At 49.8% G+C, this 15,605-nt stretch overlaps 1 protein-coding gene across 3 annotated transcripts in view; it reads right to left on the bottom strand.

The window, feature by feature from the left end:
- Positions 1–2,021: 2,021 nt before the first annotated feature.
- PPFIA1 (PTPRF interacting protein alpha 1) overlaps positions 2,022–15,605 on the bottom strand; it is an 82,012-nt gene continuing 68,428 nt past the window's right edge. For 2 of the 3 annotated variants that reach the window (XM_019802748.2, XM_002922200.4), the window contains 7 exons: positions 11,007–11,182; positions 10,822–10,919; positions 8,670–8,845; positions 7,930–7,998; positions 6,807–6,972; positions 4,591–4,660; positions 2,022–3,398 (listed from right to left, as the gene is read on the bottom strand). In XM_019802748.2, coding sequence (XP_019658307.1) covers positions 4,602–4,660; positions 6,807–6,972; positions 7,930–7,998; positions 8,670–8,845; positions 10,822–10,919; positions 11,007–11,182 — 744 coding nt within the window. In that variant the 3' untranslated portion in view covers positions 2,022–3,398; positions 4,591–4,601. The remainder of the gene's footprint in view (positions 3,399–4,590; positions 4,661–6,806; positions 6,973–7,929; positions 7,999–8,669; positions 8,846–10,821; positions 10,920–11,006; positions 11,183–15,605) is intronic. The other variant, XM_019802754.2, reaches the window with a different exon arrangement.

Genomic DNA, 15,605 nt, shown 5'->3' with positions numbered 1-15,605 from the left:
CGCGCACAGCTGGCAGCCGGGGGGCCTGGGCGTCTGGGGCCATTAGCGGGGGCATCACCGTCCCCCTGACACCTCCACGCGGCTGCCCAGAGCAGGTCCTCCACGATGACCTCCAGGTGGTTATTGAAATTGCTTTTTCATAGAACAGAGACCCTCCCCTCCTCCCCCTGCCCCCACCGCCACCACCGATCTGCGGCCGGCCGGCGATGCTCGGCACGCTTCAGCTCCAAGAGGAGCCAGGGGCCCCCTGGATTACTTTACAGGCCTCGGATCTCTTCCCGGCCGGGTCCTAGCCACTCCCTCCCTGAATCTCAGCTCAGCCGCTCCCCGCGCTCCCTGTGCCCTTTGTGAGCCCGGTGAGTTCTGTTCCACCCCCATGTCGCCGGAGGAAACGTGCAACGGCGAGGCGGGCTGACCGGTGCCTGCCTGGCAGATACCCTACGTCCACACCTCCGGAACCCGTGAGTGGACCTCACTTGGAAAAGAGGTTTTTGTAGATGCCGCTAGGCAAGGGAGCTTGAGACCGTCCTGGATTCCCCGGGCGGCCCCTGACAAGTGTTCTTAGGAGAGGCAGAAGGTGAGAGAGGCCAGGAGGACGGCGCAGAAGCGGCAGCCATGGGGCGCAGCCTCCCCCGGAGCCTCCTTTCCTGCCGGTGCCGGGTGGGGTGCACGCAGCGCTGGCCTCGAGCAGCGGGGCTGGAAGATGGGGCGGCACCAGCGCAAGGACGAGAAATGGCCATGGCACGGCGACTCGTTCTCCCCAGGGAGTTAACCTGAGGACACCGATGAGAACAAGCGTGTCGGAGCCAGGGAGACAGCGTGAAATGAAGCGCGTGGCGTCGGGACGGCGGCAGCGCTGGCACGCCCGCCGCTCCCGCAGACAGGGTTAGCGCCGAGCGAGGAGTAAAAGCCAAACCCACAGCTGCCCGGAGAACCCACGATGTGAAACAGGGAAGAGGAGCTTCGGAGCAGCAGCCGGGAGGGTAGCGGTGGGACGGGAGGGTCCTCGGCGGGGGCGTGGGGGCTTCCCAAACGTCTGCTTACCGCTCCCTTTCTCAACCGACATTTGCCTTTTAGGCATAACTGGAATCACCAAGGGAAGTTTGAATAAAACACCTGCACCTTAATGAATCTGTCTTGAGTTGGGTTTGTTTCCAGAAGCTTCAAATGCTCCAGGCTTGCCTGGCTGTGGTCAGGGAAAACGGAACGTGAGATTAAAAAGGCAGGAAGGCGCTCCACTGTTCCAGATCCCACACTTAACACTGCGAACTAGGAAATGCAGGAAAGGCCGCTTCCGCTAAGAAAGAACACTCAGCGCGCCCAGGTGCTCAGCGGGAAGACGCCGGAGAACCCAACCGCGCCCTGACAGACGCAAGATGGGCCGCACCGACCCACAGAAAGAACACGGCTCATTGCGAGCAGCAGCCCGCCAGCCCTGCCGGGGCAGGCAGAGCTGGAAGGGGAAACCAAGCCGTCCTCCGCAGGGCCCGCGGTGGGGGGTGTCCGCTGGCCCTCGGAGCTCTTGTGTGGGGGCTTGGGACGGTGGCCGTCTGTGACACCCGCGGGGGATCCCCTTCCCGCCCTGCAGTCCGGATGGGGTGTGGCTGGGCCGGTGCCTGGGGACCTGGTCTGAGCTATCGGAGCCGCAGCCTCGCGGGTGCCCAGGGCCCGAGCGAGATAGAAGGACGCAAGCCCTGGGCACCGTCTCGTGACCGTGTGAGGACAGCAGCAGGAGAGGAAAGCCCCCGCAGAGGACGGCCCGGAGGCGGGAAACGGTGTGCACGCATGCACGCGCACGCACAGTCGCCTCGTCTGGGCCTGGGGCGGCCGGCGGGATAACGAGACGGAGTTTCTGCGCCCCCGGAACCGAGGGCACAAACACCCGGTCCTCCTTCGGGTGGCACCCGATGCTACCCGTGGCACCTGTGGGCCGTTGGGGTCCACGAGCTGCTCTGCACAGCAGACTCCCCCGCGGGCCCGCACGGCAGGGAGGCGCGCAGTGAGTCGGCAAGGCCGCGGCGGCTGGTTCTCGGTATTCTTTATTGGCAGTGGAAAACGCTTCGGTACTGTGTTGAAAGACAGCAATAAATAATACTGCGATAAAAATAGTCCAAAAGTGGACTGTACATAGTCTGTTACATAATCAGGACGTTCACAAAAGAGTAACAGAAAAACAGAACGGTAACAGTGACTTGTACAAGTAAATTAGAAGCAGAGACCAAATGTAAAAAGACATGCCGTTTCTACCTATGAGTCAGCTGCATAATAAATAACGCACCGTGATCTGAACACGTTTCTTGCTGGCGTTTTAATGTGCCAAGTAAAAAGGAAGAGTTATATTTGCTACTTACAATCCAAAATGGCTATCTCATCAAGATCTAAAAATGTACGACTAGGTCCATTCTTTAAACATGTTTACAAACCAATGTAAAAAGATGATTTACATAAGAACAGTAAGGCCTTTGTTAGAGTCGCACCACATCATCTCCCGGAGGCGCGCCCTCCCTCCGCTCCCCTGCGCACCCAGCTGGGGGGGGGGGCAGTGCTTCCTGATTGGTCCTCTGAGAGTTCTCGCCTGCGAGCTCCGCACCAGGAGGGCGCCCAGACCCCCCACCCGGGCTCTCAGGGTCCTCAGCTCGGGGCTTCTGCCGGTTGCCAAGACAAGCTGCCCGAGCCCAGCAGGGCGAGGCTACAGAGAGCTCAGCGGTCCTAAGAGATTTTCATAGTGTTCTGATAAGCTTTCCAGTCCAAATTTTGAGAAGCTGATATTTAACACCAGATATTTTTCATCTGTTCACACTGTGGAATAAAGCATTTCTTGCTAGAAAAAGTACAGTTAAGGTCAGTCATTAAAATACAACAATTGCTGGAAATGAAGTCTGCTTACTTCACAATGATTGTTGTACAGCTACGCTCTCTTTGATGACACACGCTGTGTCACGATGATTTTACAAACGTGGTAAAATCCTCCTCTCTGTCAGCGTTAATTAATAACAAATTAAGCACTGATAATTACAATAAATGCACAATTTACAAAAGCCCTATATTTGTTCACAGGATTTATACAAACAAGCATTACAGTACATTCATTCGAAAGACTGAAATTAGATATAAGAACATGAATTGATTCAAAAGGATATTTATAGCCTGGATATACATGAAAAAGTAAGTACTATATAAATGAAGTCATAAGTTTACATAAATATAAGAAACATTAAATTCTAAAATATTTTCTCTATGGTATTCATGAATTTTTTGCTAATTAAAAACTCTGTAATAAAATATCTCAGGGTCCATATAACAAGTATTAACAGATTAGAGAGTCCGTTGAATTTTAAAACGTAGTCTTTGTTGATTCAAGCCGCGGCACCATCATCTGTAGAAGTAATGTGGGTAAGCTGGAAAACAAAGACAAGACTCCGTCTCCAGACAAGCCGCCTGCACAGTACCTTCGGGCCCAGGTGGGTCCCTCTGAGGGACCTCCCCCCACCTCCCCCACTGCTGGCGCTTTGGCCCCTCTGAGAAGTTAGAGAAAACATCAAGCATTCTGCTTATCAATGAGAATTCTTTGATTGACTTCATTTTGGACTATATGTAAAAGTTACTAATTTTTAAAAAGGATATCTATTTTTTTAAGATTTTATTTTTAAGTAATCTCTACACCCAACGTGGGGTTCGAACTCACGAGCCCGAGATCCTCCGACTGAGCCAGCTGGGCGCCCCCACCAATCAAATATTCTGGCTGAGACAGGAAAACAGAGCAAGAGCCAACAAAGCTCCCCCGGGCCCTCCGAGCAGGGAGAAGAGGGCCGGCTCCTGGGCCTGCACCCGAAATCTCAGTCCACAAACTCAGCCCCTCTCATGGCAATGCAGCTGTTTTTTCTTTTTCTGTTTTGCTTTTTATAGACCAACCTCTAAGGGCACCCGGGTGGCTCAGTTGGTTGAGCGTTTGATTCCTGGTTTCGCCTGGGTCGTGATCTCAGGGTCGTGAGACTGAGCCCTGCCTCGGCCTCCAAGCCCAGCACGGAGTCAGCTCGAGATTCTCTCTCTCTGCCCCTCCCCCACTGCTCACACGCGCCCGCGAGTGCGCTTTCTCTCTCTCTCAAATAAATAAATCTTTAAAAAAAACCCAATCCCTCGATTGAAAGGCTATCAGTGTCACACAGTGGTACTGTCTCATGGAACTGAATACTTTGGGGCCTGTCTCATTCAAGAACGTGTCTTCAAAACCAGGCCGGCTAGCAGCAGCGGCGCAGGGAGTCACACGAGGTGCAGGCCGGGGAGGCGCGACAGACCTTGCACCGCGTGCTCTTCAGCTGCTGGGGACAGTCAGTTAAGAGCCGGGTGACACTCTCTTCTGCTCTCCTGCCTCTCCCCACAGGAGGACAGTAGCAGATGTGGGAGCCAGCATCTTTCTGTTTAGGAACGGAAGTCCATGTTTTCCCTTAAAGGTCAAGGCCACACTAGCCTCTTCCTGTGAAGCAAAGGCACACGGAACAGCAATGCCAGCGGCACGGGCGCGCAGAGGCTTGTGCGTGCGTGCTGGTCGGGCCCTGGAGCTCGCCGGGGCCGGCTCTCCTGGCAACTCACCTGCACCGGCATCAGCAGGAATAAGTCCTGACCGTAGCAGAATCCAGCCTCTGCGGTCCCGACACGCTGCCTGCTCCGACAGCCACGAGGGAGGCATGCAAACACAGCGTGCAGTTAGTCTGAGAAGGCCGCGCGGCGGCACAAGTACACACACAGCCCACAGCAGCACCTACGGAGGGGTTCCCGGGGGACTTCCGAGTGGGACTGGAGGAGCCAGAGGAGGGGCATCGAGTCACCAAGTGGGCTTGTGCCCAGCCCCCAAGCAGCCCGGAGTCCCTGGGAGCTCCTTCTCTAACAGCAACGGGGGCAGCAGGTGACAGGAAAGCAATTCTGCCACGTTTGCATCAGTAACAACTATGAACACGGTGACTCTGTTTCTCCGTAAAGGCTCCAGACTTACAGACTTTTCCAGACTTTTCTTTCAGCCCTAAATATCCTCTCTGAAAGGAGAGCAGGAGGTGAACGGCCCAGCGGCACCGTGAGCGGCACCAGCCCGCTAAAGGGAGTCCAGCGCCCGTCCCGATGCCTGCTCTGTCTGAGGATGGCCTTACCCTCCTGATCTTGAGAAACGCCCCCCATGGCTCACTAGGGTTTTCCAAATCTGCAGCGGCTGCGGACTGCTCCTGGTTACAAGTTCCGTCTTCCCACAGGCAGCCCAGCAACACGTTTATCGATATTCGGCCCCGGTTCCGGAAAGCACAAGGAGCGCGCTGGTGCTGCCGGCGACCGCGGGCCGTCGCTCCGGGCCAGGGGCCTGCGGCTGCCCCCGCACACCCTCGTGTTTCAGAAGCCAGACGCCCACTGGGCCGGGTTTATGCCTCCGTTATCAACGCGGGTAAGAGGTCACCTTCCATGGGCTGTGCTCCCTACGCCTTTTCCTAGCCTTACGTTTCACTTACCTGAACTGAATCCAAACGTCGCTGTGGATATTTGTAACAAGGAAAACGTGATTTGTGAAAGGAAGCATGAAGCTGTGAGGGGACCAGGAGAGCAGGCCGACTGCCCAAGTCCCAAGTCCCAGCTAAAATCCACAAAAATTACCTACAGGCTTCTTGAGGAAAAATGTTATTTTTTTCAGAAAGTTGGGTTTTTCCCTCGTGAAGCGTACTATTGAAGTCTGGCAAAGAGATGCAGTTTTTAAAAATAAAAATGCTGCCCAACAAGCCTCCCTCGCTCAAGGCTCAGCAGAGGCTTCGTATCAGGGACTTTTCTCTGGTTTTTATATGGGCAGTGAGAGCAGAACTCACAATCCTATGTACAGGCAGAGCGAACGCCAGGAAAATTGTAAAAACCGCACCGTACAATTTCTACAGCCACGTCCTCCCTACGGCCTCTCTAGCCACGTCCATCGCGTGAGCGCGCGGCCACCCGCCACAGGCCTACGACTGCAGGGCCCGAGCGGCCAGCACACAGCACTCGGGACGCGCCGGACACCAGCCAGCAGTGAGGAAGATGCTAGTGCGACAAGCACTCTACAGACAGGGACACTGAGGCACAGCACGCAAGGTCATGTGCCTCCTACGGCAGAGCCGGAGTGCAGCCCAGCCAGTCTGGCCCTCGATCCTGTCACTGAGTGGGACACGGTCAGAGCGGGAGGTCCCTCCACTGACCACGGCCAACTTTTCACTGGCGGTGGTCTCAAAGCAGAGGGACTGTCCAGGTTAGTAATCGCGCGCTTGATCTGACACGGCGACCATGCAGCCGCTGCATCGCACAGGACCGGCCACGCTCTGGGAGGACACCCCGGGCTCCCCTTGTCCCCGTCCCCTCACACCGTGTAACGGCACGGGCAATAAGCGCAGGGATGGAGGTGGAGGCTGTGCTAAGCACAACGGACTCAGTCACTCCTCCAGCACAGAGAGGAGTCCCCGGGGCAGAGCCCCCGCGCTGCCCTCCGAAGGCAGAGACCCCGGCGCCCCACGCACACGTCTTGGCGAATGTGGAGGCTGCCCCGGCGCTCGGAGGACGCACGCTGCCCAGCTTCATCAGCTGGAAGAGCAGGCTGACATTCAACCAGATAAGGACATAAAAACCATCGGCATCACTGTTAAACTTTGATACACAGACGTGAGGATTACGTTTAGAGCATTTAAACCTCAGCATGCAACAGCGGCCACACGCCTTGTTACGTATTAAAGAGGCCATCTTGGACCGTGATTAGTGTCCAGCCAAACATTGCTCGTGCCAACAGGTGGCCGGGGGCGCGCGTCACCTACCGTCCAGCTGCATCTTCTTCGGCTGCATGGAGGGCGAGGACAGGGATGAAGTGACCCGGAAGTTTGCAGGGAGCGTCTCTGCTGACCCAGCAGCTAAGCCCCGAACGTCCTTTGGTCTAAATTTTTTTCTCCAGGAAGGTGCCCTCCTAAAGCTTTTATCATCGTCCTTGTAAATTAAAGGACAAAAAACAAGACTGATTGTAAAATAAAGAACAAAATATACGGTAAAGTTACCAGTCCTTTAAAATGCCCATGTCACTGCGTTTTTGTTCACATGTATCTAACCCCGTCTTGATTACCATCGGACTTACTGCCCAGACTGGGAACTGCTGGGAGTAAAAGGAGGCAGGGCCGCACTCATGCTGGGACCCCAGCTGGGCACAATCAGGACAGTCCGGGGCCACCTGGCTGTGCTCCTCTGTCTGCCACCACGTGTCACTTCTTATCCTGTAAAAACCACCTTCTTGCCATGTAAGACACTATGTTTTTGTCTTCAAAACAGTCTTCAGGCTGGGACAGGCCAGCTGTGTCCCTTCAGGTGTCCTGTTCCCGCAACACTCAAGTGTTCGCATGGCGATGGAGACAGTAACACGTAACGGTGTGGGAGTACCCGCTCACGGTTTCGTATGAGGAGAAACGAATGTGTCCTGCGTTTGTAAATGAACTTCTGAAACATTCCGCCAGAGCACAAGGGGCCCTGGATGGGGGTGAGGTATCCGCTTTCCCAAAATACAACGTACAGACTCTATTCCTAGGCTGCAACCAATGCTTTATGATGCAAAAAAAGCATTTTTGAAGGTATCAAAATGTTTTCACAAACCTACCCATCTTAGTGAAAATAATGCCTTAATAGCCCATTTGTTAATAAATTAAGAGCAAAGCTTAACTTGCGAAGTAAAATTATCTCCGCATTTGGAGGGGTTTATCCAGACAACATGGCTCCTACAAATATACTAATTTACATTCATTTATTTATTTTTAAAGATTTTACTTTTAGGTAATCTCTATACCCAACGTGGGGCTCAAGAGTCACATGCTCTACCAAACTGAGCCAGCTGGGAGCCCCCAAATATAATAACTTACATTTAATGCAAATTTAAAAATCATTAGGTTGAAAACTTACTTCATCAAACCTTCTGTCAGTCCCCATGACCAAAAGGTTGTTAAACTCTCTTTCCAAGACAGCACGAGCCTGAAATAATAAAACACCCCAAAACTTCCATCAATCTAATCTGAAAGATGTTAGCATATCACAGTTGTTTTTAAACCAAGACTTAAAAAAAAAAAAATGACTCAAGGGATGAATGCCTTGAACCATGAGAGTGTACTTTCAGTCAGGGGTTTAACGGGGAGCCCATTCACGGGCTTCTGGAGGTGGGGAGCCGTGAGCTCCTGAGGCATCATCTAAGTGTGCTGTGGGGGTCGCTGTTGGTGGGGAGGTTGAGGGTACTGGCAAAAGAGATCCAAGTTCTATAGGAATAAAAAATTCCTGATTCTCCAATGAGCCCATGAGTCAAAAGGAAGGACACGGGGAAATCAGAAACGAAATTCCTGAGACTTCCATCTGGCACATTTCAGTAAGAGCGCCTGCCTCTTCTCTGCCACGAGCACCGGCGTGGATGCAGGCATCCCATACCCTGTTTACTCCAGGACTCCTGCGTGCACTGGGAGATGGAAGGAGGATAGGCAGAGAGAGACGAGGAGGAGCTAACAAGCACTGTGGGCTCTGAGCCGCCGCATGTGGATGAGGCAGGGGGAGAGAGGACTGGCCGGCGGGGGGTCTGGTTACGCTTTCTCTGCCTCCACTCAAACGCGGAGTGCAGGGCCGGTCGGAGGGTGGGGTGCGGACGCGGCCGGCATCACCTGCGTGTTCTGCGTCGGGATCTGCAGCAGGAGTGCCAGGGCATTGGCATCGAAGGTCTCATCTAAGGCCATCAGTGCACCATGAACGCCGCTCTCGACGAGATTGTTGGCGTACTCTTTAAGGCCGATCGATAGGATCCAGTGAATCACTCGATCATTACTCCAAACTAGCACATCTGCAGACAAGTGAAAACAATGCTCCAAGTGGCTGCAGAAAGCTCTTTTCACCGCGTACGCCCTGGAACAGGATAAAGAACCCCCCGCAGGCTCCGAGCCTCCAGTTCCCGACACGAGACGCGAGCCGCACGGGCCCGGGGGCACTGCCAGGTGGGCAGATGGCCTCTGCTGCACTCGCGTGCTGCCGCCCTGGCCCTTGGCTTGTCCAATGGAGACCGTCCTATTGGAACTCACTCTTCGAGTAAACCCTGGAGCAAGGAATTATTATACACACGGAGTTTCTAGAGAATAGAGAGAGACGGGGGCCCAGGCTTTGGAAAGGGACACACCAAGAATCTGAACGCCCCCCCCCCCCCCCCCCCCCCCCCCCCCGCAGAGTTCAGGTCTTCTGAAATACTTTTCTCCCATCAGAGGCATTGGCACTGTAGCTGGGCACCTTGTGAATTGAACACGAACCCCTCACTTATAATCTCAAAGACTTTTTTGTTGTCGCATTTTAAAACTAGAGAAACTGGAAGATATTCTCCAGCATGTTAGAGACGGTGGGAGAAGATCTTATATTTATGCAAAGTAATAAATTATTAAATTTGCTCTAGTAGAGATCTAAAAATAGCTACCCTGTAAAAATGCATCGAGATGACCACCAGTTACTTTCAAAGACAGCTTCTGTCAACTGTGAAGATTTAAAAGAGAAATACAAAACAAATGAAACAGATTTACCTATCTCATTTCCCACCGCCTTTTCTAGATAAGAGGACAGATATACGCACACACAGGCACACAGCCATAAGACATTTAGAGATCATTACTATAACTGTATGTTAAATGTATCATATTACGTGTGTATAGAATATATATTACAAATGTTAGCTGATGCTGTTTCTTGTGATTCACACTAATCAATCATGGCTAGACTATCCTCCAAATGGGCCATCTCCCAGCCATATTTTTAGCTTTAATTTCTGTCTTAGTAAAGACTAGGGATGAAAAACAGCACTTACAGAACTGCGGTAGTAAGGATCACATCAATCAAGCTATATGCTTAGAGTTGGTCACAGGTCCCACCTGCTATCACCACCCCTAGTGATCTCTCTGTGCTGAAAATTTGGGGAGATTCTACTGGGAGCTTAGTCGTTAACGTCTACCCTTCGAAGCAAACTATCATACCTGCTCACTCAGAGGTCCCCTGGGTGGGCAGCGACCCAGCAGAGAAGGGCATCTGCTTTCTCCTGGCGGAGCACCTTGTCCCCCTACACCCCCAGCCTATTTTCTACCTGAAATGCCTTTGCCTGCCCCCCACCCCCACACCAAGAAGAGGCTCCCATCCCGTCTTTAGGGCCCAACTGCCACGTGAACCCTGTGCCGCTCCCGCAGCCACGGGAAGGGAACCACGTTGTTCTATTCTGGGCCCCCCAGGGCCTTGGACAGACAGAGCAGTATTTCTCACGCTTCCACCAAGCAGCACACAGCAGGGGGCCTGTGCGTCTCTGCTCTGTTGCCATCTAGTGCTGTGCAGCAGCGCTCATGAACAAAAGAGGACATGTGTCCTCACAACAGGAAATGTCTGAGGTCACAGGAAAAACGCTTACCTTGAGACCCCAACCCTGCACACTGACGTAAGCACAAGGAAGCAGGCACACAGTTCATCCCCCCTCCTCTGTAATGATGTCAGACTAGTTTTCTCCACTTAAAGCCTTTCCTGATTTTTTTAATTGTTTATTTTTTAAATTTCTTTTTAAAATTTTATTTTTAAGTAATCTCTATTCCCCAACGTGGGGCTTGAACCCACGACCCTGAGATCAAGAGTTGCACGCTCTACCGACGGAGGCAGCTAGGCACCCCTTGTGATTTTTTAACTTATTTTTAATTTTTTTTCCCCTCTTGATTTTTTTTTTTTTTTTAGTAGGCAGTCACTGAGCTGTTCGCGCCATGGGAAGCAGAGATATGCTGCATCCACTACACACAATATACTAGCCTTTTATTTCATTCTGGCTTTCGTCTCTTTTTCTCTCCAGTTCTTTTCGGTCATAATTTAACCTCCGCAGGCACATAATTCCACACTGGAAACTGTTTCTATTAACAAAAAAAAAAAAAAAAAGTTAGCCGCGGCAACGGTGCACGCTCCCAGAGCTAACCGTCAGACCACCTTGCGGGACGCACCTGTGGAAACTGTCAACCATCTTCAGCTGCCCCCGCAGGTCCTTCTTGGTCAGGTGGTCCAGCATGCGCGCGTCCACCAGGCACTCCATGAAGTAGCTGCGGTACTGCGCCAGGCCCAGGCTGGGCAGCCACTCGTTGCCAATCCACTCGTGGTTCATGTCCCCATAGGCGAGGGTCTGGTTGCAGTAATTAAGTACATCAGTTCAGAAGAAAAGCCAAGGAAGAGGTCACCAGGGTCATTTAAATAATCTTTAAACTGGATTTTCAATCTGTTACATATTCGCAAAGGCTAAACTAAATAACACTGTTCTTTATAATTTCAAAATAATTTGATCTCCTATTTACTCTGAAATTATAACATTTTGTACAAAAGGAATTATACATGAAAAGTCTATGACTTGCGCTAATGAATTTAACATATTTACCGAAGTACAATAAAACTGTGGTTATGCACTGTCTCTCTGAGCTAGTTTTCTTGTATAATGATACAACGACAAAGAACGATCACGGCTCATGAACAAGTTTGAAGGCTCAATCCAAGTCTACTCAGTAAAAATGTCTCTGGCTGGCTTTCATTTCTTTTTAACACTTTGTTTTCTGTATTTCCTTAATAAAACATGTTAATTTCAAAATCAGTTTTAAAAAAGTGAATTAAAACACAAATCGAAAGAAGAGATGAACGTGGTAAGACTGAGAGAAGAGATGGTCAGGCGACCCCCAACCCGCCACCATAGTTTGGTAACTGACCGAGCAGCTGAGCCAAGTGACCGGCTCGCACGGACGGAGAAGCCCAGAAGCAGCAGTGTCAGCTAACCCGATGGACATGGGAGCGCTCTACCCAGCAGCAGCGCACGTGGAACATTCTCTAACACAGACAAATCTCCACGTATTCAGAGACTAAAATCATACCAAGTATATCTCCTCTGACCTCAAGAGAATTAAATTAGGAATCCACAATAAAAGACATGTAGAAAACTCCCAAATACTTGGAATCAGCACACTTCCAAATAACCCATGTGTCAAAAGAAGAAATCACAAGGGAAATGGGAAAATATTTTGAACTAAATGAAAGTGAACATGCAAGGGACACTTGGTTGGCTCAGTCAGTGGAGTGTGAGACTGGATCTTGGTGTTGTGAGTTCAAGCCCCACACTGGGTGTAATGATTACTTAAAAATATACAATCTAAAAAAAAAAAAGAGAGAGAGAGAGAGAAAGAGCGTGTACATACATTCATAAATTGTGGAACACAGCGAGAGCAGTGTCCTGAGGGAAATTTATAGTATTAAGTACTTACATTATAAAGATGATGAAAGTAAACCTGGATCTTCATAAACATCACTGAAATTGACAGGCCCCTACCCAGAGTGATCGAGAAGAAAGAGATAAATCACCAACATCAAGAATGAAAGAGGGGGCATCAGTACACACCCTACAGACACTGAAAGGGTAATATGGGAAAACTGTGGACAGCTGTAAGCAACTGGCACAAAGTTCATGAAAGACATAATCTATGAGAGCCACTCAGTAACAAACGGGTAACCTGCACCTGAACTTGAATTTGTAGCTATAAACCACACACACACACACAAGTACAAACACACAAGTACACACATACGATGCACACACTCCATCTCTACCCTAAATGCCTTCACTGGTGAACTCTACCAAACATTTATGAAAAAAGTACCAATTCTACACGAAGTATTACAAAAAAGCAAAGAAGAAATATCTAACTCGTTCTACGAGAGCAGCATTATTCTGACACCAAAACTGGACACATTTCAAGAAAACTACAGACAACAAGTATCCCGCATAGACACAGATGCAAATTTTCCTTAACAAAATATTAGCAAATCAAATTAGTAATAAATTAAAAGAATAAGGTACCATGACAAGTGGGGTTTATCCCAGGAACATACGTTGGGTCAATATATGAAAATCAGAGAAATTCACCGTATCAACGGACTAAAACGAAAAACCACAGAGTTGTGAGAAATGTGTGTGCCAAATCATCACTCATTCATGGAAATCTCAGCACCTAGGCACGGACGACAGCTGCCTCAACCCGATAAAGGGCTTCTACAAAAAATGCAGAGCTGAGAGCACACTTAGTGGTGAAAGACTGAAAGCATTTTTCCCTACACTCAGGAACAAAGTTAAGGATGTCTGCTCCCACCACTTTCATTCAACACTGCACTAGAACTCTCAGCCACTGTGATAAGGCAAGAAAGAGAAACCAAAGCATAAGGGCTGGAAAAGAAATAAAACTGTCTTTACTTGCAGATGACTTGATTATCAGTATCAGAAAACAAATACAGAGCAGCTAGCTATCTAAACTAAAGTGAATTTAACACAGTTGCAGGATAAAGGTCAATATATAAAAGTGAACTGTATTTCTAAAAACTACAAATGAGCTGGAAATGGAAGATTTTAAAATACCATTTATAATGTCATGAAAATCCATGAAATCCTTTGGGATAAATCTAACAGAATACGTGCAAGATTTGTGCCAGAAAAAGAAATCAATACATTGTAAGTACACACATACGCATCCTAACAAAGGTACTGGATGTTCTTCAGTCCAAGAAAGCTAAGTTACAGTCACAGGAATTCCGTAGTTGCCTTACAGAACCCTTGGAAACTCTAACTCTCAACTACCACGATGTTCTGGCTTGAAAATACAGCCTCTAATCTATTACTTACACCAACCAAGCTAGAAGAAACAAGTCAAACTTCAACAAGAATGCTCAAATTCAATAGAAAAAAACTGTTTCACGACTTTCTCTAAATAACCATGAATGAGAAAAGCAGCACATGTTTTTGGAAAATTGTCACAGGGTCATGTTTTTTTTCACTCTTTCAAACCTCACTCTCAATATCACAGATGTGACAGGGTGTGAATATCCATCTCTGCTTTCTGGCCTCTGTTTATGTATTCTTAATTGGACACAAAGTGCAAAGAAATTTCTAAACAGACAATTCCATGGGAACAGAACCCTCCTTAATGTTGTTTACTCTTTACATATTCTAGTCCCACTTCTTAAGTGGTGCATAATGTGAGCTCCCAGGGGAACCAGGCTCAAAGCCAGGGAGACCCACACTACCTGGGCTGCCATCACAGCCTTCTGAAAAAGCTCACGACAGGGATCTCTCATGGTCAGAGAACACCTGGGCTGCAAGAGACCGCCACTGCACAGGCTCTAGTTCTCCAGCACTGACGTGATCACAAATACACTCCGGCTTTGTAACCTCTGTGAAATGTGAGGGCTGATGCCAGGTGTCACCGGCAAGCAGCTCCATTCTGCACAGACACACACCGATGCCACCAGCTAAGTGAAGGCACTGATGACTTGACCACACCTTGGTGTCTTCTCGCCCTGGGTGCCCAAGGACATCTCCAAGGCCCCTTGGCTTTGGAGCCTGTGACAGCATGTGACAGTGCGTGGGAGGCGCACTGCATGACTTCTGCCCTTGGCAGCAGGTGGCACCTGCCCCCAGGACGCCTCTTCGTTCTCCTCCCATCTAGAAGAGGGACGGAGCGGAAACTGTCCTGGCTTATGCCGAAGACTGACGCTGGCTAATTCTGGCGTCATTGGCACGGCTCCTCCTTGTTCATGTTTCCACTGCAAAGAGCAAACGTTCAGCTTGTTTACCTTACAAGTCACGCCCCGACACAGGGAATCTGACACCGAGGGGCTGCCAAAATACTCCTTCTTAATGTAAAACACTGACATTTAAGCAATTACGAAATGCACCCTTTTTAATTCACTGATGGTCTTTACTGGCCGTGTAAAGGGATATCTGAGCAGGCTAAATGATTAATGAGGATGTTTCTCTGGAACAATGGCACAGAGTGCCTAAATCAAAGGGTTAGAGAGGGACCTCATGGAATATTATAGCCACTCTCCTCTTGCTTTTTAAAAAAGTGGTAACATTGGCTTTATTTTAATGGAGTACAAATAGAGGAAAACAGTTGTTTCAACCATCAACTGGGAACCAGGAAAATTCAGATTTAATATTAGTTTGATTTTCTTTAGGTATACCATTATCCTTTTGAGATCCTTGAACATGATGCCATTAGTAATAGCCTCGGGAAGGACCGCATGGCCGCGCCCTTGCAGCCTCCGACTTCGCACTAAAACTGAACAGCAAGTCAGGCAGCAATGTTGCTAGAATCACACACAGGAAACCACTGCTTTTAATGAAGCTGTCTCAAACCAGGGCTGCAAAATCGTGACAGAGCTTTTTGTGAGCCGAAGCCCCAGGAAGCTGAAAATTCGAATGTACGTTTTGCCAAGGAGAGGCTTGATTTCTGAGAGTCCACAAGTAAGACAGCCTCCCGACGGACACAGCAGGACAGCACTTAGTACACCCTGACACGCAGACAGCGAGGGACAGTCCCCGTGCCAACCCTTGTGCTGGGTACGTATCCTGAGCTGCCAAAGCCTTGGCACCCCGTGCGACAGCCGCGTGCTAACGAGGTAATCTGTGTCACAGACAGCTCACCGCCACGGTGCCACATGAGAAAGGTTCAAAATTGTCCATGAGACGTACTCTTTAATCCTATGCTTCGCTCTGACTAACGCTTTAAGTCATC

The sequence above is a fragment of the Ailuropoda melanoleuca genome, chromosome 16 (genome assembly GCF_002007445.2).
Source record: "Ailuropoda melanoleuca isolate Jingjing chromosome 16, ASM200744v2, whole genome shotgun sequence".
In the NCBI taxonomy this organism is placed as follows: domain Eukaryota; kingdom Metazoa; phylum Chordata; class Mammalia; order Carnivora; family Ursidae; genus Ailuropoda; species Ailuropoda melanoleuca.
The sequence above is the reverse complement of the archived record's forward strand: the minus strand, read 5'-3'. Positions and strand labels throughout refer to the sequence as shown.